The 27,819-nt window shown below is 40.2% G+C and overlaps 1 protein-coding gene across 1 annotated transcript; it reads right to left on the bottom strand.

Moving 5' to 3' along the window:
• Positions 1-501: 501 nt before the first annotated feature.
• ABCB10 (ATP binding cassette subfamily B member 10) lies at positions 502-23,190 on the bottom strand. The gene is made up of 13 exons (XM_083857134.1): positions 22,819-23,190; positions 15,827-16,027; positions 15,274-15,476; positions 13,463-13,597; positions 11,939-12,085; positions 11,051-11,186; positions 8,765-8,860; positions 6,099-6,308; positions 5,756-5,835; positions 3,852-4,032; positions 3,567-3,610; positions 2,044-2,078; positions 502-1,430 (listed from the first exon to the last, which is right to left on the bottom strand). Exons 1-13 carry the CDS (start codon positions 23,150-23,152, stop codon positions 1,139-1,141), a joined length of 2,094 nt encoding a protein of 697 aa, XP_083713260.1. The 5' UTR covers positions 23,153-23,190; the 3' UTR covers positions 502-1,138.
• Between the last annotated feature and the right edge of the window lie 4,629 nt (positions 23,191-27,819).

Below are 27,819 nucleotides of genomic sequence, written 5' to 3'. Positions count from 1 at the left end.
AGCAACAAATCTTCCTAGCATGGATGAGTTTTAATGTGACCTGGAAAGTTTCTAGCTTTTTAAAATCTACATGTGGGGTTTTGCATCTTCAGAGATTCTATTGAAAGACACTCTTCAATCAGAAACATGAGGCGAACTCTTCACTGCCAAACACATCCCTCTGCAGTTATTCTAATTAATGTGATGCTGCTATTTTACTAGTTGTCCTTGAGAAAGTTGTTTACTAGTTTTTTCTATAAAGTAGTTAGGCAAAAGTCATGATTTCTATCACTGAAATTTTAATTAACAATACAAAACTTACATATGCCTTTAAGAAGGACAAAAACATATATGGGAGGGCATGTTCTTTTGCATGTCAACTTAGAAAAGAAGTGAAACTAAAGAAATGGGAAAATAGAAAAGGGAAGAAAATGCATGCAAATTTTAAATTTTCCTATGTGATTTCATATAGTAATACACTTCCTTTATCCTTATGTAAAGTCAGTTTTATGTTTGGTTGCCTTTTTTTTTTCCCCATTGGGTTGTTTGTTTTATTAAAAAACTTTCCTCCAACTCATGCTTTCATACTCTCTAACATGTGTTTTAATATGTAATTCTCTACAGGAACTGTAGATGGAGATCGCAGTCAAGTTCAGAACACATGATCACATTTTGGAACAAACAGTAGCTGGAAGGACAGTGCAGTGGAAGTCAGAACTTTCCGTGTGTGTTACTGTCATGCATTTTCCACCATTTCCAGCAAATTCCAGAATTTTAAGACTACTGACAAGCACAAAACACTAAAGTTCCTTGGAAAGAGAGAGACAATGATATGAAAATGATGATTGTCATTTAATTACCTTTAAAATACTGAACTTACTTGAGAATGGAGCACACCTTCATACAGTGCATTACAGCAAACAAGATTCTAGACAGTCTCAAACTAACACACAGAGAAAAATCTATGCACTGAAATTATCTCAGTGCGACAGATAATTTTAAAAGTTACAATAGTTATTAAAAAGCTTTCAATAAAAAGTTTAAACACATTTAAGTTTCAAAAGAATATTTTGTACATTTTGGAAAAATATAACATTTACTTTACATAACTGAAACATAAGTTATAGTCTTTGTAAGTTTCCATCATTCATACATTGCCTCATACATTTTCTTTTAATATATCCTTTTCTCTGGATTGTAAATCTAATGCAAAAGTATCACTGTTCTGAAGAAAAGCTTGTTTCTGCATTAGTTTCCTGAAAAGTCCTTTTGGATTTGCAAGTAGTTCCTCATGTCTCCCACATTCAAGAATTCTACCCCGGCCGAGGACTGCAACAAAATCAGCATTTTGAATAGTAGACAGACGATGAGCGATAATTAGGACTGTCCTCCCTTCCATCAGCCGGTCCAGAGCTTCTTGCACTAGAAACTCATTTTCAGCATCCAAAGCACTAGTAACAAATGGGGTGGGGATGGGAGAGAGGAGGATATTTGTTATTGTAAGACAGGTTGGTTTTGTATGCATGAGGCTTATTTTGCCAAAACTGCAAACACTTTTTATTTGTGCTGAAGATGAACCACTGGAACTGCAGGAAAGTTTTGTGAACATGCTCAGTGCTCACATCCAAGTAACAGGCATTACATTCTCATATGGAAAAATAAGCATGGAGAAACACCAAATTAAGTCAGTGGAAAAAAAACAGGTACACTGCAGAATAATCCTATATTTTACACTAGGATCTAAGTTTAAACTAAAAATACAAAAAGCCTTAAGTAGATGTTTCAAAATCATGTTACATATTATGAATCTAACTCCATGAAAAATCATAGTGTACCAGCTATCCTTTCTGCTTTGCATAAACAGCTTTTATTATAGGTCTCCTAACCAAGTCCCACATTCTAGAAGGCACATTCTTTTTTGTGAGTAGAAAGCAATAAGGGGCTAGATAATGTATAATGACATGGAGAGAAAGAAAGAAAGAAGAGAGAACAATTCCCAAAGCTGAGTTTTACAGGTTTACAGTTTTACATAATTTTTAAGTTTCTATTTCTTTTTCTTCTTACCTTGTTGCTTCATCTAACAGAAGAATTTTAGGATTCTAAAAAAGAAAGTAAAATTTGTTATAATAACAATTAAACAAGATCTGAATATTTATATCAGTAGAGAACAGGATTCATATAGCTTAAAACTCTGAGTACCTACTTCATCAAAAGAACTGAGCGTCATTCAAAGCATTACTTCTAAGAAATCTAAATGCTAAGAGGACAAAACAGAAACAACACTCCTCCGTTTTCAAATTTTCCAAACTAAAACAGCAGAATACTATTCCTGGATAACCATTTGAAAGATACAAACTAAAGAGGGGAGATGCACTGCGGTCAAAAGTTCTACATTTTTATGTGGCTCTTTCCCAGAGGCTCAGCTACCCTCTGCTCATGGTCAGTCTGCTATATAAAACTGTAACAAAGCCCTACCAACAAGCAGTATTTCAGTCACAGGTAAAACATACAGTACTGAAGAAGCAGCATTTAAGAACTTCTCCCAGACAGATTATTTAAAAAAAAAACCAAAAAACGTCAGCACTCAAATCCCTTAGAAGAATTCACTACTGAATTACAGAAAATAACCCAAACTTCCTTGATTAAGTTGAGAGTAAAAGCTTTAAACTTTATCTGGGACAGATGGGACTCCACTAGCACCACCACCTATCCCGGTACATCAACTACTCATTTATTTTTTACAACTTTTTTACTTCCTCAAAATAAAGTCTTCAATCCGAAGAAGATATATATATATATCTGAACGATATAAAATGCATGGCTTGAAATACAATCAGCTTTTCAGCATTTGTGGTAAAAGAGAACTGGTAAAATGAAATTCCTATTAATCTAGCAGAACTGGGCATGACAGAATGATAGACACCTGTGTGGCTTACCATGAATGTAAACTGTGCTCAGCAAGGACCAAAACTTCCAGCTGAACATCAGCACCAAACTGCCTCCCTGCAAGGCCCAGTGGCTGTCCCTGAACCAAACTTCTGATCCTCAGAAGACCCCTCAAATTTGTGCAGCACAGAGCCTGCCCTGAAGCTGGACCCATACCAATCTTCAAAGAAAAACATGACACTACATTGTGCCTGAACTATCACCTTGTCCCAAATCCAGGCCACCTCCCCTCAAAGCCAAGATGAGGCTTCTGAAGTACTAGTAAACTGCAACCCAGAAAAATTAACCCATGAATTATCTGAACACAGATGTGTCACATATGCATTTAATAGCACCACATTCTTAAAGTCTTCCTTCATTCTTGACCTCATCTTATGGAAGTGGGCCATACAATGATTTAACATCAGTTTTGGCAAGAACTATCAAAAAAAAAGCATGGTTGAAAGATAGGAAGAAGCACTGACATTAAGTAAATTATCATTAGTTAAGCCACTCAGCCCTTTCAAACTTCATTAACATAAAAGATAGTTTTCCCTTTTTAAAACATTTTCCTACCTCTCCCACTGAAATACCTCCTCCTTGTTAATCCTTCCTGCCTCCCCCCAAGCAGCAGTTAAATAGTTGTTTGGGTGCTGGCTTACCTTGAGCAGAGCTCGAGCAATTGCAATTCGTTGCTTCTGTCCACCTGGGGGAAAAGAATCAGTAAATTGAAATAGAAAAACAGATGTCAGGTAATTTTAACTGAATGCCTGGGCTGAGCAGAATTATGCCCATGTACTTTAGTGGGGAATGGAGGTGAAGGGTGGATTCTTTTAATACTTATGGCAGACTACAGCTTGGAGAAAACAGCGGTAACAAAAAACGATGGAATTCTTACATCAATGAACAGCATCAAGATTTTTTAAATAAGCAACATAAAGACATACCTGAAAGCAAAATGCCTTTTTCTCCAACTACAGTGTCATACCCTTGTGGAAAATCTCTGATAAAGCTATCAGCATTAGCTATTTCAGCAACTTTCTGAATCTCCTCTGCAGTCACAGTAGAAGGATCCTCTGCACCATAGGCAATATTTTCAGCAATAGAACAGGAGAAGAGAATTGGTTCCTAACAAACGCAAACACACAACTAATATGGTAGATCTGTAATTGTATGCATGTATTATCTATTACGTCAGATAATATAAATCCCACTTACAAGACCCCACTTACAATATCCATACAAAGAATAGGTAAGCTAGAGTTATTTGAATTAAAGACTATTAAAAAGCCTCCTCCCTTAACAACAAAATTAACAGTGAAAACCAATTAAAAATTAAGTTGCTTTTTTAACTGACAAAGTATAACTTTCAAATCCTAATATTTTAGGAAGAGCTATACATTCAAACATTAAAAGCCCTTCCTTTGTACTTTGCCACATATCATCATAATGGAAGGGATGGAGCACCTGTCCTGTGAGGGAAGGCTGAGAGAGATGGGGCTGCTCAGCCTGGAGAAGAAGAGGCTCCAGAGACACCTGATTGTGGTGTTTCAGGACTTAAAGGGGGGGCTCTAAGAAAGATGGAAACAGACATTTTAGCAGGGCCTGTTGTGATAGGACAAGGGGTGATGGTTTTAAACTAAAGGAGGGTCAGTTTAGATTAGATATAAGGAAGACTTTTTTACAATGCAGGTGGTGAAACACTAGAAGAGGTTTCCTAGAGAGGTGGTGGCTGCCCCAGCCTTGGAAACATTTTAGGTCAGGGTCATTCAAGGATGGGGCTCTGAGCAACCAGATCTATTTGAAGATGTCTCTCCTCAATGCAGGGGGATTGGATTAGATGACATTTAAAGGTCCCTTTCAACTCAAACTATTCAATGATTTGCAACAATGATGATTCTTTTCTTAATCTCTTCACAGGTTCTATGGCATTATGTGCATTTAATCTGTATTCAAGCTTGCAACAGAAAACTGTGAAATAGGACAAGTGATGTACAATGGGAAAGTGTCTGAAACAAGGTAAGTGAGCACTGTTTTAAAAGTAGAGTCATGTTCTTTGAACATCAGTATTGACCTCCTGCTGCTATTTAAACAAAATAGATTCTTTCAAAAGGAAAAGTGCTAATATGCCAACAGGAAAATAATTTTTGCACAAAATATTTTCGTGGCATTATTACATAAAGAAGTTGTTTTGAAATGCAACAAATACACAGTTACTCTTATGCTTTTAACCAGAACATCAGCCTATTAATTGCACTCTGAAGTATCTGGGGAGATGAGGGAATGAACATTTTAATTGATGAAATAGTTTATTTTTAAGACACCACTGACTTCCAGAGTCTGGAGGTTGCTCAGAAGGTGGCACTATAAAAGTAAGTGCCAACTGTACTGTGTTTTCATGCTTTCCTAATGGAATTATGTTTTCCTGGAAACTACTCAGAACACAGAAGGTCAGTTTTTTAAATGGCTGTGTAAAATATGATTGCGTGACTTCCATCAATACAAAAGGTAATTAAGTATTACAATTTTTGTTACTTTCTTCAACAAATTATAGCAAGCATTAGGTTGGTCATACCTACACAATTTACAGCAACTTACCTTCCAGTCTCCACATGCACACTTTTCTTCTAAACTAACATTTTGGACCTCTGTGCAAAAACAGACTACAGAATACTGGAACTAGCTCTAAATACTTATTTTTAGAACAAACCATGTGCAACAGCAGTTATGGTGAGATGGAAGGATTTCACTGAGAAGCAATATGACGTCTTTCTAAAAAGAAGGAAAGTGAGGAAAAGCTAGTTCATCACAAAATTATTTCATCCACTTGAATTTTTTTTTTCTTCCTTACCTGACTTACTGTTCCAATCTTTGTCCTGAACCACAGTGGATTTAACTGACGGATATCAAAGCCATCAACGGTGATAGTACCTTAAGTTAGGAAACAGTGAAGTCAAGCGTGTTTGACACGTACTGAAAAGAGTCTGAAGGAACAGCTGGGACTGACAACCCTTGGGGAATCACACACTGTACTGGTGGATCAGAAATCCAAAGCTATGCAGGCACCACCACAAGGTAACCATACAGCCCAGAAGGAAACATGGACCTCAAGCACAGGAACCCCAACTGTTTATAAGGTTTATCTGAGATGCAAATACTAATTGTTGCAAATGAGAGCAACACACAAACCATACCTGAGATAGGATCATACAGCCTCAGCAGAAGGGATACAATCGTTGATTTCCCTGTACCACTTGGGCCAACGAGAGCCATAACAGAGCCAGCTGGAATGGAAAGGCTGAAATCTTTGAAAATTGATGTTTCTGGACGTGTTGGATATGCAAATTCAACATCTTTGAATTCCAAAGCACCTCTGAATACATCTTGGCCTAATGTGATTCCCTCTATATAACGAAGAATAAAATACAGAAATGTGAACAGAAACAAAAATTAGCTTAGCCCTCCTAGAACTTGTTTTACAGATACTCAATAGAAATAGCTATCTTCACATTCAATCTCTGGATAACTGCAAGCCACAATTCAGGACCACAGTAGTCATACTTCAGCCACAAGAGAATCAGTGTGGTATACCAATCATTCCTGAATGCAATTTCAGGTTGCTCACCAGCACTGAACCTGTAGGCTACATAAAGCAAGAGGGAGAATTTGCATCTTGCTAATACCTAACCACTAGCAACAATCACTTCTCACAGAATTATCTAAATTAGTGAACATAGTATAAGCAATTTATGCTTTGTCAATTAGGAGCAGTGAAATAAAAAGGCATTGGAGAAGGCCAAAGTCCCGTTACCATAGAACACAAAAAGATAAACATTGCAAATAATTTATTGCCCTTTCACCAAGCCACAAAAGTCACCTGAAGCACCCTCCTCTGAACAAGAGCAGCTCCTGTCACTGGAATAAAACTGCTGCTAGGTTTGGTGCACTAACAGACAATTTTTAGTTTTATTTTCTCCTTTCAGTGGAAAGCATATTTAATAAATTCAAATACCAATCTGAGGCCTAACTCTTAGGCAACAGTTCACTGAAATAAAAATTTCAGTTTGTGGAATTTTCCATGAATAAAACCACCATGAATGAATAACTACCAAAATTAAATAAAAACAGCTTCTGTCTGGAACACAGCATTTGACTTAAACAAGTATCTTAATACCATAACTAGAAAAAGCTGATAAATCGTTAAGACAAAGAAACAAAATTTCTTCAAGCCCTGTTAAAATGCAGTGACACATCTCCATACAAAGCAAATTAATTGGACAGGGGCTGCATTCCCAAAAGACAAAGTTCCCACCAACTTTGTGAAAACTGGCAGTACTAGAGCAATACCCAAGTCATGTTTGTTTGTGCTGGAGAAGCAAAACTCAAACCCTTAATTCTTTTCAGATGCACACAAGTAACTCCCAACCAGCCACAGCACAGGGTAGCATGCCAATATTTGGTTAAACAGTAACCATGTATAGGAAACAAAGACACCCATCAGGAGCAATCAAGATTTCACTAGCTCTGCTCTTTTTTTTTCAGGTTTCCATCTCTTCTCCAGTCTTTCAGTTTAATAATAGCAGCATTGGAGTGGAAAGACAAGAGCATACAATTCCAGATTCCTTTCCTGACTTTAACCTATGGACATACACATTGTAATGTTTCTACAATAGTCTGTAAACCTCCTTTTGGGAAAATAAATGCATTTGCTAAATCCTGTGTTAGCAGCATAATCCTTATTATTACCACAGTAGCAAGTAATCACTTATCTTAAGTCTCAGTTCCAGTTATTGCACAGTCTATCCATGCCCCAAAACACTGAATCTACTGCAATACAGGAAGTCTGCTACCACAAGTCCTTCCTCTGTATGTTACTGTAAAAATACCTAAAAGCTACAGACTTGTCTCTTGTTTGGATTCTAGACACAAGAAGAAAGATATTATTATTTGTTCCCAAGATATTTGTTGTCACCAGCAACAACCAGAGTTGTGCAAAAACAAAATCTTGCCCCCTCCACAAATAAGGAAGAAATGCGGGTAGTATTACTGTGAGGAGAAAGGTGCAAACCACTCAAAAATCAACACCTGCTGCAGTTGCACATCCACACTATCCCAAGAAGCAGAAGTCCCCCTATCAGCCCTACACTTTACTTGCTTTTATTCAGTCATGCCTCAGTCTCTGATTCCTATGGCAGAACAACTCAAAAATTTAGTTTAGTATGTGTTGCTAAAAGGCCTCAAACTCTGTTTGCAAGTTAGGATTCAAATCAACATGTCTTACTATGGGCTGATTTTCATTGGATCAGTATGAAATGTTTAAACTTGCAATACTCTTAATGAAAACCACTTGGTTTTGAAAGCTTCTCTGATAATTTCTTAGCCATTAGAGATGAGCACAGTAAACCTTTCAGTGGAAATATGAGATACAGCCATCTCAGAGCTCCTCCCTTCTTTCCTTTTTCTTCTTTCCACTCTTTTCACTCTAAAGCTGAATCAAGAGGAAGTAGTGATGACATTCCAATCCAAGAAAATTCCAAAAAGCTAGAAATGACCATGTCCTCAGTCACACAAATTAGAATGTAATATGATTCAAAATCATACTTTGAATTAAATAAATAAAAATTAATTAAACCAAAAGTAATTAATTATGCCAAACTTTTGTCTTCTAAAATTTTTTATTAAAGGAATTTTTCATCATCTGTTTCATACTTAGGTAAAGTCAGAAGGATTATGACTATATCTAGTTTCTTTGAAGAGAATGTAAGTCAGTACTACCTTTAAGTGTTACACACACCCTTCTAAATTATTGCTGACCTGTAAGAGAAAATCAGCCTTTAATAGTAACGAACCAAGAACCCACCATTAAATGGAAGTTGGGGTTTCCTCTCAATAAGTTCCCAAAGACGTCCACCAGCACCCAGTCCTTTCATTAGCTCAGAATAAAAGGAACTTAGACCTAAACAAAAAGCAGAACAGTATTATGCATCCAAATGCAACGGAAGACATGGGAGAGATAAAATTAGCATTATACTTTTCAGCAGCAACATTGAAGGATCAGATGTGTAGGGGATCTTTTATTTCAACAAACTGTTAAACCCTATCTAGTCTCATTTTAGTGCTGCCAATAACCCTTATTCACCAGTTAATACACTTCAGCTTATGTATGCCCTGACTGAGTCAGTCATAGTGGAGAGAAGGCACAAAACCTTAGGCTGAAGATGCTTGAGAAGGTGTGTGGAGAGTGGACAATGGAAAGAAATGTGTCTTCATGCCAGAATATTTCAAACAGTACTGGAGAAGGCAAAAGCTAAGGACAAGGCCTGCACTTAGTACTGGGTCCCAGCTCTTAGCAGCTGTTCGAATCATCTTGAAGGTAGCTTAGCTGAAGGGCTTTCCAGCTGACATAAACACAGAAACCACCATAAACTAAACTTTGAGTAGTACATACATATAAAATGTTCAATATCTTAAGTTTCTGTGTGCCTTTCAAAAGAAAGAAAGAAATCGACTTAGTGATCTTTGAATTCCAACAGAAAAAACATACACTGTAAAGTGCTTACAGTATTAAGAGTTATTTCAGGAGGGCTGAAAAAACAGGGTGCATATAAATATATATATATATATCTAAATATTTATATAATGTATTTACTGGTTTATTTTTGCAGAGCAAGAAGCTCAGCTCAAGGTCACAAGTCTGTAAGTGTAAGCAGGGTGTTTCATCATGCTGCTGCTGAGGACTATCTGCAAGTTTGCAACACTAACCATGGTGAGAAGCCGTCTGCTTGGAAAAAAGAGCCAAAGCATCACATCCTAGAGCAGGGCATGGCAGGGGAAGGCATAAGCCTCACAAAGCAACTTCAAACTCAAACACTGAGGTTTTCAAATTCTTAAAAACCCCATTATATAATATGGACAGCAAATACAAATTAGAAAATGTTTTTCTTTTTCATAACCCATGTTCTGTGTTTGGAAGAAAACACAGCAAGCTTACAACAAAGTGGGCAAAGTCACAGATTATGCAGTGAACTTCCCAGTTGTTGCATTGACTCCCATATGCATTGATGACATACACAGAGCAGACTTAGCGCTTGGAAGATTTATATGCCTTGTAGGCATCTAGGAAGGCAGGCCTCCTGCAGCAAGACACCTCTGCTTCAGAATCCCCATGAGAATGAGCTCTGTGCAGAACTACATTCTACAATAATCTGAATTAGAATTTAAAAATATGTTTTTATAGCAAATAAAAGTTAATTCAATTATATTTTAGCAGTGCTTCTACTCTTCATTTAGTTAAGATTAGCTTGTCTCATGTTTCAAAGTGCCAGGTATCTCTCCATTGACCAAACTTTAATGATTTAAGCAGAGAAGAAACAGGGCTGGTAGTTGGAATGGGTGCCACTGGAATTTTGATATACAAAGAAGCAAGTTGGTTAAATTTTGCCCTCAAGCACATCTTTGTGCTTTGTGATATCAGGCCTAGTCTTAAAAAAGAAAAATACAGGCAAGCTGCATCGCCCTCCTAGTCTATCAGAAGTAACAGACTCATTTTAAAGAAGGCGGCCTCCAATAAGCTGCGGAACTTCTGAGCAACTTATCTTCATTTCTGCCTGTATGCAGCTGTGAAGACAGCTCTGCCAAAAAGATGAACAGCTTGTTGCTGGGCCAGAAGATTACAGAGTGTGGGTTTCTAGGAGTCAGTGAGAAAGGAAAACCAGAAGGTTAGAACCAAGTGCTCTGCTGGCACTTTGTTTACTCTTCCAGCTGAGGACACTCTATACTGAATTACAGCTAAATGTTACATGCCTTTCTAAATAGAGTATGCTTAACATAGACCCACATATTTTATTGCTTTACACAATACAGCAAGTATCTTAATTTAGTCCTGAAGAAAATTAAAGTAATATATACTGTCACATGCACACATTGAAAAAAAAGGATCTTTCTTTTGGGGAAAAAGAAAGCTTATATTAACTTATAGATTATTATTTTCATAAACTCTTCAGAAAAAAAGTAATTATAATTTCTCGAGAAGTTAATTTGGAAGACTTTCTAAGAAAGACGGATTTTTTTAAGAGCTTCTTTCCTCCCACCCTTATAATGACTGTAATGCTTTGAAGTGAAGAAAATCTAATTTCCTGTCCCATACCTCCAATGCTTATGCCAACCCAGAAAGCATACATTAGGAAAGATGAGAGTTCACCAACTGTCATGTAGGCACTGCCCATTAGTAATCCTCCTTTGTATAACACTGAGAGGACAATTAAGTTCCCAGAAAGGCCAGTCTGAGGAAAAAGGAAAAGGCAGATTATGTCACATACATCTTGAATTTCATCCTCTAAAATGTTGTTTCAGAACTTCCTTTGTAATGAAAAGAACTCTGACACTATAGGTATCTAGGCTTTTGAAGGATTGTAAATTCAACAATTCTAATGTAGAGCCAGCCAACAGCCAGCCAGATATCCAGTGGCACTGTGCTGCCCAACAAAGTGTTCAAAAAGCAAGCAACTCTTTTTTGGCTTTTTTTTTTCCCCCAAGGTGAAAAGGAACACTAAACATTATTCTCAACCATCATTACCAATGAAGAATTGTCAGTCTGCAGTTATGTTCCAGTTTTAGAATTCAATGAGACAAACAGTTATGGAAAAATCCAAGCCTCCCTCCCCTAACTGCGCACTCCCCACCTTCCTATGCACTGATGCTCCTCTCCTTGGGGAGCCAAACCTGTAACTGCTCAGGGTAGAAGGTTTCCGCTGGTTTAATTCCTTGACCACAAAGTGTGGCCCCAGATAAGCACTCCCAAGCTATGGGGCGTGGTGCAGAAATAGAGGCTTAAAGTGACTTTATCATAGCATTTTATCTTGAGATGCAGTTTCACAGCAATTTAGACTGATTTAAGTCCAGTCTTCTCACAGTTTTATGTAGGTTCAATTTATTCTCAATCATTTACTTGCAGATTTTTAAGTATCATCGGGAGTTTTAAAATAATTGGTACTTTGCATAACAGGGTTGGCTTACTTTCATTAAATCTACTTACTGCTCCGAAGAAGCCTGCCCGAGCTAGTGCCTCTTTTTTAGCCAGCTGTAGCACATAATCCACTTTATTCGTATACTTCTCCATTTCAGCCATTTCTTGTCCAAAAGCTCGGACTGTTCTGATGTTTCCGATCCGCTCTTCAGCTAACTGCATTGAAGCAAAGCACAAAACAGATCCACAGAGACACACAATTTGAAACACTCACATTACAGAACATCTGAAAGTTAAACCAATATCACTTCATTAGTCTACATGTCTTTGGATAGCACTGGAAAATTTCTCATGCCTTCTTCTCCCCACCTCAACCCCCTTTTTAAAAAATTCCATTAAATTTAAAGCAAACTGCATGCCCAGGCAGTTTTAAAAAACAAAACTTCAAGATTGTCTTAAGTGCTAGCAGAGACAGAAAAATATAAAAGTAGAGTTAAAAAGTTTGGTGTGAACAACACCCATAAGGAAGTTACCATTCACAATACGCTATAACAATGTGGGAAGGGAAAAAATAAAGAATATTCTGTTCCATACTAAATCATGCAAAAAAAAGCCTGCAGTTATTTCCTAAAACAATTCCACTCATTTGATCTAAGCAATGCTGGGGAGTAATTTAGCCCAACTACTAATATCTCATTTCAATTCAGTATTTTAACCTCTGAACAGCAAGGTATTAATTCTAAAATACCTCAACTGTAACTAATTACATTAAGTTGTTAATGGACATTGTGATGGTCTTAGAAAAAATAAGTTCCACTTTTATAAGTAAAAGTATGATACAAAAATATAATTCTCCTTCTTCCATCTCCCATTCAACCTGAAAATTTGAATGGAACACAACAATTGCTTGTTCATATGAAGTCCCACACCTGGTTTGCAAAGGCAGGAGCTTCCCACCAATGCAGTCTGAGGAAGAAAAACAGAAGAGGGCTAAATTTCCTTTTTCCCAGTTCTACAAAGGACATCCCAAGTCTATAACAGCTGACAACTGTGACTATTTTAACTAGAGCTTTCCTAATTATATTTCTTGCTTTATAATAATGTTATAAAGCCCTAAGCCTTTGAGGAAAATGTTTAAGAAAGAGGCCCATAAACATTTAAGAGCTGGCAGTAATGCATCAGGGATGCATTTCAGAGACAGACTTGCCAGCAAAGGAAGCATTCATCTAGGATGCTCCTGAGAGCTTCAGGCTTAAAACTGTAATCCAAGAAAGGTGGTTTTCAAACCCAGGTACCAACTTACACGGGACTTCATAGGCTGATTTTTTTATGCTCTCACAAAGCTAAAACCTAAGCTCCTTGTCATTTTGTACATTTCCAAATTTTCAAGGCCTAATATCTCAGTATTGTATTGTTATGAACAAAGAAAGCATGGTTGTTTTTGAGATCTGTAAGTGTTACTGCATTTACCTTTCATACTACTCAGGTGCAAAACTACAAAACTACAGTACAGCTGTCTTCAGAAGATATGTAACTTTAGAGATATTAACCTAAATACATTACAGCAACTTTAAAGTTAACTGGAAAGGTTACCTGTGTTGCTTCTGCAAGAGAATCTTGAGTCATTTTAGTAAGCTTTCGCAAGTATCTGCCGTAAATCACAGCCAGGACAGCCAAGGGTGGCACAACACTCAGAACAAATGCAGCAAGGCTAGGGGAAACAAAAAACTAGAAGAAAAAGGTATTGTCAGAGTTAAGCATTCAGATTAAAAATAATCTCTGGAGTACTGAAGTGCAACTTCCCTTGCTACTTTTCTAAAACTAGTAGGGATTTAGTGCTGCCATGCTTTCATTTCTCATGTTTTAATTTTTTCCAGGCAAAATATCCATTCTTCCACAGCATTTGGGAGATTGGAACAAAGGACTATAAACAAAGCTGTCTGGATTTAATTTCTAACTTTCTTGCTGGTTCACTGGTGGTCGTAGTCATGCATCTTAACCTGCCGGTAAACAGGCTTACCAGGAAATCTCTTGAGGATGCTGAAAGATACAAGCTATTACACAGTTTCTAAAGTGCTTTCACAACTATTAAATAGATGGTGTAATACAGAAACTCTGAGTAAAGAAATATCATACAGGACTTCTGGGTAACTGAGGAACAAACAAATGGAGTCACCAGTACTCCCTAGCACCCACAAATGGGTGGAACAGGGTATTAAATTTATTGCTACAAAATTTATTGCTTGTAATGATCATCATCAAAGCACCTAAAGAGGTTCTCTCCATAAGATTTACTGACGTTAGATCTAATGTGTTTTAATTTCAACTTGCTTTCTGTATTGAAAACAAAAATCTCCAGAAAGATTCAAAATCAACATAATTGACAGACTTTAAAATTATTTCATAATAATATCTTCTTTCTTTTCTTGGCAAGCTTTTATAGTCCACCTCTTAACAACTGTCTCATGGTAGTATTTTGGAGCAGAATGCATTTTAAAAAGTTATCTCATTTTATCTGTGGTAAGATAAAACCTTAGACTCCCTTCATAAGAGAGTACAGAAAGCCATTCTTATCAGTAATTCTTATGAGGGACAAAATAGTAAAGCTTTAAAGCTTCATATAGGAAACTCTTAACAAATTCTAATAATGACAATATTGGATGCTTGTTTTTACGAGGAGACTATTTGCTGTCTGTTTTTAACTCCAGGTAGGCAGCAGAAATTACTACACTTTCATTTAAGATAACTGCAACCAATACAAAAGCATAAAAAAATTATTGCCACAAAAAAAAAAAAAAAAAAAAAAACAACACCTCAAGAGAAGTCAGATGTTCATGTAATCCAACTGACCACCAAGGAATACTAACAGATGCCCCGAACAGAAGTCTTGAATAACAAAGTTCCTACATAAACATATTCTTTATTGACTGACTAAAGCAGAAAGACTAATGCTTATAAAAGTCCCCAGCATTCATTAGACATGCAGTGCTGCCTTTGCTCACCTGGGCTTTAACAAGAATCAACCAACTTTAATGATTTTCTGTCAGGCCCTTCATACCATATTTTATCTACAACCATGCAAATGTAATCACTGGTTTTAATATCTTTTGGTAAGAATGGAATTCAGCAATTTTCCTACTACATTTTGCTTGATAACTTTGGGTAGCAACAGGAGTTAATGTCAGTCCATCATCCTCCAAATTTTGTTTGTGAGTAAACATCAAGCAGCTGGCTACAGGCACATCACCTATTGCAATAATCTCTGCATCTGTTGTAGATAACTGATGTAATACACTTGTACCCAAGGGCACATGATTGTTCCTGGACTGATTCACACTCACCTAATAGAACTGAAACAAATGTGAAACTACAAGAAGCATCAAGCAAGTAAGAGAGCACCATACCATCATTCCAACCCCCACAGATGCTTGTGCTCCTGCCCTGAGCCCATCTGAAAGGTTTTCAGTCACTGAGCGGCCCAAAAGGGCTGTATCTGAAGATAAGCGGTTTATCAGCTCTCCTGTTCTGGTCTTGTCAAAGAAAGCCGTTTCTTGCTTCACAATAGAGGAGAACATGGTTGCTCTCAAACGTTTCACAATTCTTTGTCCTGCCAAAAACATAAGTCAGTCAAGCATGACACCAGAGACTTTGCAGACACCAACAATATAAAAATCACAGGATTGCACAGCACTGAGCAAGGTGCATTACAGGGAAGAGAGTCTGGTAAGATGTGTTAGATGGGATCTTTAAGATCTCACCTAACAGCAATTAAAAATGAACAATCATTCCAGCATACTTATCTTTGCATTATTTGTTTACCTTAGCTCTGGTTAAAAAAAGCTATCAATTCCAAAATCATCTCTTGGCTATTGCCAAGAACTTGTTTAAGATCATTAGATATCCTGACTCTATGAAAAACAAGATGACTCTCAGTACCACTTTTACTTCTGTTTTTACCTGCAGTCTGCATGAGGTAGACACGAGTAGCATTAGCAGCACCACCACATAAAAAGATTCCACTCAGCAAGGCACACAGGCTGGTCAGGCTGTCAGTGAAATCCTCACTGGGATTTGTATAAATAATGTCAATAACTTTCCCCATAAAGAAAGGGGCTGACATGGTAATGACACTGGAAACTGCCAGAAAGCCAACAGCAGCTGCAAATCAACAAGAAAAAGCAAAGTTATTCTGAACTTACAAGATCATTATTAGCACAAATGAAATGATTTTTCACTTGAAACTTCTATTAAGCTTGCAAGTGCCAATTGAAATAATCAGCACTCTTTTACATCCAGTTCTGAACGGGGTATTTTAAGCCCCTGTATAAATTAACTTAGCAAGGCACATTTTAAGACTCTGAAAAGCCTATCTATACAATCACAATCCTGGAATCACTTTATGGGTTTTATTATTCATGCTTGTCACTGTATGGAAGCTTCTAGTTGTCTGTTTTTGAGATAACAGTGGACTGAAATAAAGATCTGATCTGAGAACCATTTAGCCATACAATTTTATTGGGGAAAAAAACCCCAAACAACCAGAAACAACAAAAAAAACCCAAATTTGATTTCTTCTTAACTGACAAATTTTATAAACATTTCATTTTGTTTTACTCTTTACTATTATTGGTCTAAAAGAAAAATAGTGTAAGTCTTTATTAGAAGTACATTTGCTGATGAGCAGAGCTCTTGAATTCAAGGTGCAGGACCACGCATGGAACAGTCTGTGTAGCTTTTTCAAGGTGTATCACAAAGTATGAAAATCACACTGGACCAAAGCTTAGCCTTTTGAACTTAAACCTGCAAAGAAATTTATTGAGCCAAGAACACAATTTAATTCTAAAATGCAAGCCAAGCTTGGAAGGCTGAGAGCTAGAAAAAACCACATCTTAATTGAAAACTGGACAAACTTGATATGAAAACCACTGAACCACAACAAACAATTACATCCATATAGCATCATTTTCCAAGAACCAACCACACACTTAAAGCAACCATTCTTAGGATTGCTGCAAAACTACTGGCAAATAATGTCTTTGAAGAGAAATATATACAGTGCTGAAAGTCCTGAAGTTTAGTTCCATTCTACTTAGCTTCTTGTATCACTTCTATGACAAAGACAGCAGCCAGCCTCCCTATTGCACACTGCCATAAGCAGTATTTCTAACACCTGACACAGATGGTTTGATGCCTCTTACCACCTTCACACACACGTGGAAAGCTTTGTTTCAATTTTTACTTGAAGAGTTAATACAGCTGTGTACTCAGTAGGAAGAATTCAGAGCACAAAAAATGCATAGCTGCAGCCTTGTGCTTCTTAGTCAAGATTTGTTTGCAGACTTTCCCTTGTGTTACAGCCAGGCCAGCAAGTGTGTGAAAGATACAGGATTTGGATCTTCAACTTGAAGCTACAGAAACTATAAGAAACCAGAGGAGAAAGTGAAACACCTTCTGGCGCAAACTTACTGATCTATGCCATAGGCTCACCTCGTAAGGATATTACTTATTAGCTAAAAATTCATAGATGACCTTTCTAACAGGCTGGTAGCACTGGTGTATTGAAGCTGTGAAGCAGCAGGGAAAAATCCAACAAAACCCAGGTTATCTCCTGTCAGGAAAAGCTGGTTGGTCTCCAAGGCAGCTGGAGATAGACAAAAGCACTGATTATAAGCACAGTGCTGTATGGCAGCTCAGTCTCCATTAGTCCAGACAATTTCTCAGTTATGGATGGAACAGTGCATATGAACTGCAGATATAAATATTCACAGAAGGAAGAGGACTGTACAGCTAAACCCCCCATATGTTTCTGTCTAGTGGCTTGAATTCATTCAGCCAGCACAGGTTTCACTGTAATTACTTCCAATAGCCTTAACTGAATGAAGAGCAAATACTAGTACCTAAAGCAAACTGAAAACTACTGAACTAAGCAACATACATGTCTTTATTAATTTAATCACAAATCACATGCAAAATAAGGTTCCCTAATTGAAACTCTCGTGTTAATTACACCAGCAGACCAACTAGAAAATAGCACCGTTGCCAAGTGGCTGCTTTTTTTGTTTCTTTTAAAATGCTGACTAGTTGACAAAGTAGGAGCCAGCAAACACTCAATGCATTGCCTCCTTCAAAGGAGCTGTCATGGTGATAACTGGCTAAGGGAGGAGTTCGATGTGTTCAGCAACCAGATATGAAGACACTCCAGTGACACTGAAGGTTGTTGCTGATCGAAAAAAAAAGGTCAGAGTAAACTCTATAGTATTAGTTGCACATGGCTTACTCTGTTACCCAGAAAATTACATCAAACAAAGCTTTCAAAACGCACCCTTTTATTTTTTAAAGTAATTTTTTTTGTAGGCTATGAGATGACAATGAAGAAAATGCGAGGCAGATCAGTGGAACTTACAAAACCAGGACTTCAAAGTGGCAACAGGAGCAACAATAAGGAAAGCTGGCTGCAACAGCAGCTGAGCAACCCTCTTAGAGACATTAGGCAAACATTTTGCTTGTCTACTTGCACAGAAATCCAGATTGCTGCACAAAGTAATTCCTTTATCACTACTAAGATCAACACACTCTCTGTTAAGGTTGACATGGGCTTGCTTCTTGATGGCAAACCTGCAACTTCCTTGGAGGACAAGGCTGCCAACCGATTAACCACAAAATTTACAAATAATAACTAGACAGAGCTATCAGAAATCTCCCTTTAGAATGTAGACAAAGTGACTCCAAAAAGTCATTAATTAATTTTCTACACACAAAACCAACACCAAGACAGTGAATGTTTCTAATTTTGCTGGTTCCTTTCTCACCCAGTATAGTATGTGGAAGTGTATGAAGACAAAATACTTGTAAGCCTGTTTGGTGAGTGGCTGTTTTGAAGACAAACACATAAGGATTTTACCTCAGGTGAATTAAGCAAATCCAAGCCGATCAGGGATGAGAAAGGCAGAAAAACAAGGTATTGATGAGATCTAGTAGTGCACAGCAACTCAGCAACAGGTCACAGTAGCTAGTTTTTACTATTCCATAAGCTATGAGTGTAACCTCCTGAAATCTTTTAGGTATTGTACTGATTTCATTTAAATATGGGGGAGAGGTTATATATATATATATATATATACACACAGCAGGTCAGAAGCAAGCTTTAAATTTGTGAGAAAAATCCTTCTACCAGTAACAATGAATGTCTGTCCTTTACCAGTTATCTGTGCAGTTTTATTTAATATGTGGGGAATTTTTAAGCTGAACACTGACTGGCTTTCCACAAGGGCATTTGGAGTGATGGATAAAACCTACCATATGATCATGTGCATTCAGGAAAATTAGGCTCTTCAGTTGTTCTTTTATAGGAGAAAGATGCACTGGTAAATTTTATATTTGTTGGTCAAATAAAGTTCATTTTCTTTCGGTGAACCCTGGTTCACAATATTTTGGGGTATCAACCTTGAAAAGAGTCAGCTCAGCAAATACTAGGAGATAAAAATCTTCCAGAGTACACTGTGAGCACTTAACGGTGTTCTGTATAGTTCTAGGTTAGGTATGAGTGTTAAATTCATACATGACATCTACACATCTGTTATTATTCTTTTAGAACCACCCTCCTTACATTGTTAAGAACAACTGTGTTACTGTGCTCAGAAAAAAAATGCAGTTCACAAAATGCTAGAAAGTAACAGAATCTAAGTTTAGAGGAGAGAGTACAGTTTTTTTTTTAGGGGGTGTTTAACAGTAAAGCATTTAACTTGTTCATATTTACCTTGTATAGAAGACAGTCTTTATGTCAGACCAACCTAGCTATGACTCCTATCTCCACAGTTCACACAAATAATGCAGCAACAACACAAGGAAATAAAAGTCTAAGCACCTAACTGATCACAGTGATAAGCAGCTACTGTTTCTGCAATATCTTACTTACCACCAGTTTAAAATAAACAACGGTCACCAATTAGGCACAGAAAACCCAACTTTCTGTGATAAAGCTACAAGGCTGCTTGGACATTTGTGAATTTCATTTTCACCAAACACTGACAAAATCAAAAGGAACACTAGTGGGAGAAACAACAAAAAGCACCTACCCTATATTTTATTGGTGCACTGCACATGAGAAAACAGTAAGTTACCTCTACATATACATACATATAGGAATTACGATTTTAAAACCACAAGAATTGCCTTCCAAAAAAAAAAAAAAATCAGTGCATCACCTGGTGTAATTTTAAAGTAAAATAAAATCCGATTATGAATAAGGCATTGCTCTTCTGACTTAATTGAAATTTTAATCCATAGGAAAGCAGCTATTGCAAACTTTCCAAAAATTATCAAATAAAACTTATGAAAAAACATGTCTTGAATGCCCTAAAGAAGACCTACGTACAAAACAAACCTTCTTACTAAGTGCAAAGAAAGTTTTATAGAGGGAAATGGCACACTTTGCTATGGGATTAAAAATTTCAGAATTCCTTGTACTTACTTTACAATTCAATACAACTATTGTTTCCTTCGAGTGTGGTTTGGATAAAGTGCAAAAGACAGATTCTCACGGGGAGAAACAGGGAGGCAGGAGGATATAAAAGGGATCATTTTGAAAAGGCATTTTTGTGGTTTCTCACACACAGAGCAGGATTTAATAATTCCAACTATGGCCCTCTCCTCTTCCCCAGGAACTGAATTTAACTGAAGATGCAGGTTTACCTCATCTGACTACACCAGATCAGCTAAAGAATTCCGACAACTACTTCTCTCCTTTGTTAAACCTGGGAGGTATTACGGGATTTACAAACTCCTAATCGCTACACAAAAGTATGGTCACTAACAGAGTAAATTCCCACCACAGTATTTGGGCTTCTTTTTGCCACTTAATTGCAAACAAAAAGATTTAACATACGTGTCCCATTTAAAATATATTCATAGCTCTACCCTGCGGCAGAAGTAACTGGACATGGAACATATTACATACTTCACCTTCTGTGACAGTGAATTGCAACTCCAAGTGCAAGGAGCAGACAGATCATCAGGACTTGTGTGCCATGTGGAATGGCAGGAAAGGTGGCACAGCACTCCACATTGGTACTGCTACACCCCTATGTTACCAGCCACTGGTTCTATAAAACATATAAATCCTGGAAGAACTCAACTTTCCTGCAGAACGTAACAGCACCTGTAACCTCTGAAGAGATCTCACATCATTTGCTTAATGGTTATACAGACTTAGAGAGGAAATTAAATTGTTCACCCTTGGTTCATGGTTTCATATAGTGAAACCATTAACCTTCTGCTTTTTTTGGATGGAGCAAACCCAGACGTACTAGGTTTTTAAGGACTAGTTTCTCAGCACAAAGCCGCAACAGGAAGAAAATAAGACATATTTTAACATATTTTAGATACAATGGGTAGATACAATTTCCTTACAACCACCTACAATGCATTTTACCCATACTTGTTATTCCTGCAGTCTGTAATGACCAAAAGCATTTTCCCTGTTAGCTTTTCCACCTAATTACAACTTAACTACAACTTTTCCCTTAAGCAGGGTGTCAATAAAGAAGAATCTTACATAAATTCACAGTCTCCCAGAATGAAGACCAACTGAACACTGAAAAGCAGTTATTGCATGTCCAGATTTTTTTCCATCCTCATGACTTGATATCATCAAGTGGTTGTGTTAGGTTTTTGGTTTTTTTTAACTTTAATTCGGGCCATTTTGTTATCTCAAAAGACAAAACTGCATGTAACTGGTTTTTAGTAACTGTGATAGCTGATTACTTAGATAAAACCATCAGCAGACTGCACAGATTAAGAATACATTGCTCCATTTCAAAACATAATTACAAACAACCATCCCCTGCCTGTGATAAACAAACTGGCAGCGAGTGCCCAGTAAAGTGAACTAAATTAAATTTTCAGTTATTTAGAAGCCTTGGGTCCTAAAAGTCAGCCTTAAAATAACTGATTTATTTACTTGATTAAATTCAAATGGGAAAACCACAGACTTTTAAAACTTCATTGTAAAACCAGCAGGAAGTCTAAAATCTATAAACATTCATTTGGATCCAAATTATGTTGGCTATATAATGCCAACATGTAATGAAACTCTGTAAATACCCACTGTGAATAAAATCTTGGGCAAACTGTTTGGTATTCCACAAACCACCTCTTTATACATCTGACTATCTCTCCTCTCAAACACCATTTACACATTCCATGAGAAGTACCTACATTTTTACAGAGGACTACAGGCCTCTCACTGATGAGACAGGGCACATGCTGTCTGCCAATAAAGAAGCTTTAAAAAACCCAAAGCACGTAATAATTTGACATTGTTTTCTTACCAACAGCTATTACCATACTAACCCATGGGAAGCAATGTCAAGAAAAGTCCGTTTATATTCTGTTGAAAATACCAGTCTTGAGGGTGTAATTTATACAACCATGGCGTTTTGGTTTCGCTACACAGACACTAGGAAATTAACAATTTTCAAAACACCTTACAAAAGTTTTAAGGAGGGAAAAAAAATAAAAAAAAAAAGGGGGGGGGGGCAGAAGAATTCCAATATACTTAAAAAAAAAAAATAATAAACGCATCAGGTTCCCCTTTTTTACTTAATTTCCTGTAGACTTGGGCCCAAATTTATTGCAGGCAGATTGTGAAGCCAGAGGCATTAAAAAACCGGAACAGAGTTCTGTTAACTTCCAAAACTTTTACCTTCCCTTCAAAAACCAACGGATCGAGAGGCAGGAGAGTGAGGAGAGCGGGGAGATGTGTGCGTTTAGCTTTTCACACGTTGGGAGGCTGGCTCGAAGGCTCGGCGCTGTGCTGGGATGCCGCCAGCAGGGCCGGCTCTCCAGGGAAACGCGACCTTCTCCTCTTTGCCCCGGCCGCTCCGGGGTCACCCCCCGGCCCCTCCGGCCCTCCCGCTCCGGCAGAGCCCCGGGGCGGCCCCGGTCGGTACCTGTCAGTCTCCAGCGCTCGGGGTGCGCCAGGGCCAGCAGCCTGCGAGCCTCCAAGCGCGGCGGGCCGCCCGCAGCCCCCCGAGGCGGCTCCGCGCCCGCCGCGGTGCTGAGGGAGCGCGGGGCGGGGAGGAGGCAGCGGCGGTGGCGCGGGGAGCCCGGCGGCGGTGGCAGTGGCAGCAGCGGTAGCGGCGAGGGCAGCGCCCCGCACCTGCCGGGCAAACGCGGCGGAGCGCGGAGCCCCGCGGCCGCCACGGCCACCCGAGCCCAGGGGGGCGGCGCCGCCCGGCGCAGCAGCCAGGGCAGCCAGGGCAGGCGCGGCGCGTAGCCCGCCATGCGGCCCGCTCGGCGGCCCAGCTGCTGCTGCTGCGGCCGCGGGTCCCCGCCGCGCCGGTCTGCGGCGGGAGGAGGAGGAGGAGGAGGAGGAGGCGCCTCCGAGCCGCCGCCGCCGCCCATGGGCCGGGAAGGCTCGGCCGGCGGGCCCGGCCCGGCCTGCGGCGCGCTGATAAGGCTGAGGCGGCCTCCTCCTCCCGCCCAGCGCCCTCTGCCGCCGCCGGCCCGGGGAACGGCGGGCCCGGGCCTGCCCAAATGGCGCCCGACCAGACAGAGGGGTCTCGGGAGTGGGGAGGAATATCTCAAAGGCAGGTGCCAAGAGGATGGGGCCAGGCTCTTTTCAGGGGTACCTTGTGAAAGAGACAGGGCTCCTGTGTCACCTGCTTGAGGTGACCCTGCCTTGCCATGGGGTTACACTGGGAGATCCCCAGCGATCCCTTCCAGCCCTGACAAGTCTGATTGTTTGAGCCTGCCCTGCCCTGCCCAGCGATGGCAGAGACCCGCCTGGGAGGGGACGGGAGCTGAGGCAGCTGATCCCAAGAGAAGGAAGCAGGGACTTGGCCCACTCCCATTCCTCCTTTCCAGGCCCCCGTGGGTCACAATATATCCAGACATCTCAGGATCTTGACGGCCTGTGTCCATGGGTTTGGTCTTGGTCCAAACAAGGGAAAACGTCCATCCAGAGGACAGCTGCCTTTTGGGGACACTATGTACCTGATCCCATGCTCAGGCTGGTGTCTACAGGAGCGATATAAACTGGCCTTATGTGCCCACGGGATTGGGCTGAGACCGCAGGATTAGAAGGACGAATGGGTTCAAACAGAAAGAGGGGAAATTTAGGATAGATATTAAGAAGAAATTCTTTACTGTGAGAGTGGTGAGACACTGCAACAGGTTACCCAGAGAAATTCTGGATGCCCCATCCCTGGAAATGTTTAAGGCCAGTTGGGATGGAGCTCTGGTCCAGTGGGAGGTGTCTCTGCCTATGGCAGGGGGATTGGGACTAGAAGGTCTTTAAGATCCCTTTCTACCCCTTAACATGACTATTTTCTTCACATATCGCTGCTCAAACCATTTACCAAACAGTCTCCTGCCCCAAACCTGATTTAAGAAAAAGAAACCAAGTCACAGCTTTCCTGAGGCCACACAGTACCAGCAGCCAGAGCAGGGAACTGTCCTGTTTTACCCACCAGAGTGCCCAGTGTAGGGATACCCATACTTCAGCTCTAAATTTTTGGGTCAAGCTCCTGTATAAATTAGTTAACATCGGTTTGTGAGACTTGCCACACTGGTTTGAACAATCACACTTTAAAGTCTACAATTGAGTAAAATTGTATTAAAAGATCATGAGACAACATGAACAGTCTCTTGCTACTGCAAATGATACAGCCATATTCACAGTATTTAGGGAAATCAAGGGGTTAGCACACCCAGCAACAGTGCTGAGGAATGGAGCCTCATCCTGGGAAAGCCACAGGAGTAGTTTCCCTTGATATTTCAGTGAATTAGCATAAACCTCCCTTGATACTTGAGTGAATTCACATAAACCTTCCTCGAAGGCCTGCAGTGCAAGGGCAGCAGATCCACAGCCTCACCCCAGTTATCTGGGTTTCCTCCTTTCCCACACCCAGCCTTCCTGCCCTCTATAATGCTGCTCTTAGCACTGCTAGGGAGGAATGGTGTATGCACTGTATATTAAATCACAGAGTGGGTCAGACTGGGAAGGACCACGGGGAGTCACTGGTCCAACCTGAGCAGGGTCATCCCAGAGCACATGGCACAGGATTGTGTCCACATGGTTCTTTAACATCTCCAGTGAGGGAGACTCCAACATGTGAAAAATGAGGTTCATTTTTTGGTAAATTTTAAGAAATATGTTTAATAAAATAATTAAAACAATTAGGAAATTTTAAAAAAGCTAAGTACGGCTGGCTGGGTGACTTGGCATTTAGCCAAGTCCACACTTTGCTATCTCAGAGACATTCTTTAAATACCCTTTCTGTCACATCAATTTATGAATATTCATATAATTCTATAAACTAGTTTTTATATTTTAGGAACTGTTTTGTATGGTTCCTCTTTGGGTTCGCTTGTTTAGAGCATGCGTGTTTCGTGGCTGTGTTTTTATTATCACCTTCAGCTTGGGCCTTGGTTTGTGCTTTTTTGAGGCGGTAGATGCTAATAGTTGGTATATCAGTAGCAGAGTCTTCTTTACATGTTTACTGGATGTTATTTTGACCAAACAGATAGTTTAAGCATACTTACATCAACTACTACCACTATGCTTAGTCTTCTTTTACTAATAGCAGAAATAAAAAACTTATATCTTTACCACAACGTTATTAATTATATAGTACACATCTTGCGAAAAGCCAATTTTATAATACACATTCATAACAAACCTCTCTGGACAATCTGCTCCAGTGCTCAGTCACCTGCACAGTGAAGAAGTTATTTCTTATATTCAGGTGGGATTTCCCGTGTATCAGTTTCTGCCTTTGCCTCACATCCTATTGCTTGGCAGCACCGAGAAGAGCCTGGCTGATCCTCACACCCACCCTTTAGCTATTTATACGCATTAATGAGGCCCCTCTCAGTGTGTCTTGAGCCTAAACCCCGTCACTCGTTCCCAGCTGGAGCCCCCAGGGAAGTCAGGCCGCGCCGGGCACAGGCGGCCGCCAGGGGGCAGAGCCCGCCCCAAGCGGGGCTCCCGCCGGCGCTTCCCGGCGCCTCTGGAGCTGCGCTGGAACAGGGACGGCATCGACCCCTCGGGGAGCACCGGGACGGGCTGCCCTCCCTGTGAGGGGCGGTGGAATTTTGGCGGCGCTCAGCCCATGCCCAGGTTTAGGGCAGGTTTTTTTGGTAATTCTCTCCCGTTGAAAAGGCGGTGCACCGCCCTGCCGCTTCCCGCGGGCCAAGAGAGCGCCCGCGCTTTTTGGCGGGATCGTCCTGACCGAACCCGCGTTTCCCAAACAGAGGGGCTGAATCCGTTGGTTTGGGAAAGGTCTCTGCGACCATCGGGTCCAGCCTGTGACCAAACCCTGTCCATCAGACCCTGGCACCCAGTGCCACGTCCAGTCGCTCCTTAAACATCTCCAGGGACAGTGACTCCACCACCTCCCTGGGCAGCCCATCCCAGTTGTCTAACCACCCCTTCTGTGAAGAAACTCCTCCTAACGTCCAACTTTAAACCTCCCGTGGCACAGCTTAAGACTATCCTCTTGTCACTGGTTTCCTGGGAGAAGAGGCCAACTCCCACCTGGCTACACCCTCCTCGCAGGTGGTTGCAGGGAGCGATAAGGTCACACTTGAGCCTCCCGGAGGCTGAACAACCTAGTTTTGGGAAATTCTGGTGTAGTTTTGGGGCAACACTACACAAGGCTGTTAAAGAGAGAAACACTCAGTATATTTTAGTGACAGGGCTGGTGAGTTGACCCTGTTGTGGCCTGAGGAGCCTCCCACCCCAGGGCCAGCACTGCGTCCTCCACATCAGCCCCAGGGTGGCTGCCCCCCATCTCTAGGGGCTGGGGGTTAAATGAGGTCTGGGACACAGGACAGCAAACTTCAAACCTGGGTATGATGCCAAGGGCCGGGGCCTTTGCTGCAGCACTGGCCCCTGCCTCTGTGGGGTGCTGGAAGGTGCAGAGGGGAAACCCGGTGAATGCAGGGGAGGATACAGGTGAGAGCACCACAAGAAGGGCACACTCAGGAAAGTTTGCAGAGATGAGAGTTTATGTCTTGCAAGTGAAGCATCAGGTGTTGTCAAACCTGTACTGTCCCCAGGTTATCTGTCTGTGTGTACGAAAGCTGGTGGGGTTAGATGTTGTAGATTAAACTGCAAATGTTAAATTTCTATGTAGTTATCGCATGATACTGAAATAGTTTTGCAGCCTGCACTTTCAGGGAGAAAAAAACAGGCACTTCAGGACAAAAGTCTTTGCATTGAATGAAGCAAGCAGTACAAAAGCAACAGAGCATTGAAACTCCTAATACATGTTCTTTCAAAGTGCCGTTTAAAGGAAAATGAAACATTTCCATTATGAAATCAAACCTGAATGAAGCATACAGTTCCCAGTACCAGTCACCCGAGCAGTGAGGTGTGCAGGGTGGGGCTCTGGCATCTCTGCAGGTAGATGTCACTGAGATGTGTGATCTCTCTGTGCAATAAAACAATCCATGGAGACACAAACTGTGCTTCAGAAAGGCAGGTTCTCAGCACTTATGGCTATTCTATGCTCGTTGCAGGATGAGAGCTTTTGGAGAACACAGGATGTTTTCGCCCAAGAGACTTTGGAGAAGTGAGACTTATGGATAAGTCATTTCAAAAAGAAAAAGAGAAAGCCAAGCAATCCCCACCTCCTCCAGGACAAGGAGATCTGCCTCACAAAGGCACCAGAAAGTTTAGGTGCAGCACAGCTTTACACTCCAGTTTAATTTAGGCCTTGTTTCTGGGTTGAAAAATAATATATAAAACCACAACCACCTCCATACTCACAGATGGTTATACAGTCATCCTAAATGGTCATGAAATAGTTGCACTAGTGGAGTGGAGTTGCCAGGGGGGAAGAGAGTGCCTAAAATTCTGGCTATTCTTTTCCAGTCTGTTAACCACATGCAGATTGCTCTGCTATTGCCTTAAGCAAAAATGGCAAAAAGCAGCAGCATGCAGA

The sequence above is a fragment of the Zosterops lateralis genome (genome assembly GCF_965231275.1).
Source record: "Zosterops lateralis genome assembly, chromosome: 3".
Lineage (NCBI taxonomy): Eukaryota > Metazoa > Chordata > Aves > Passeriformes > Zosteropidae > Zosterops > Zosterops lateralis.
This window is presented reverse-complemented; position numbering and strand designations above follow the sequence as displayed.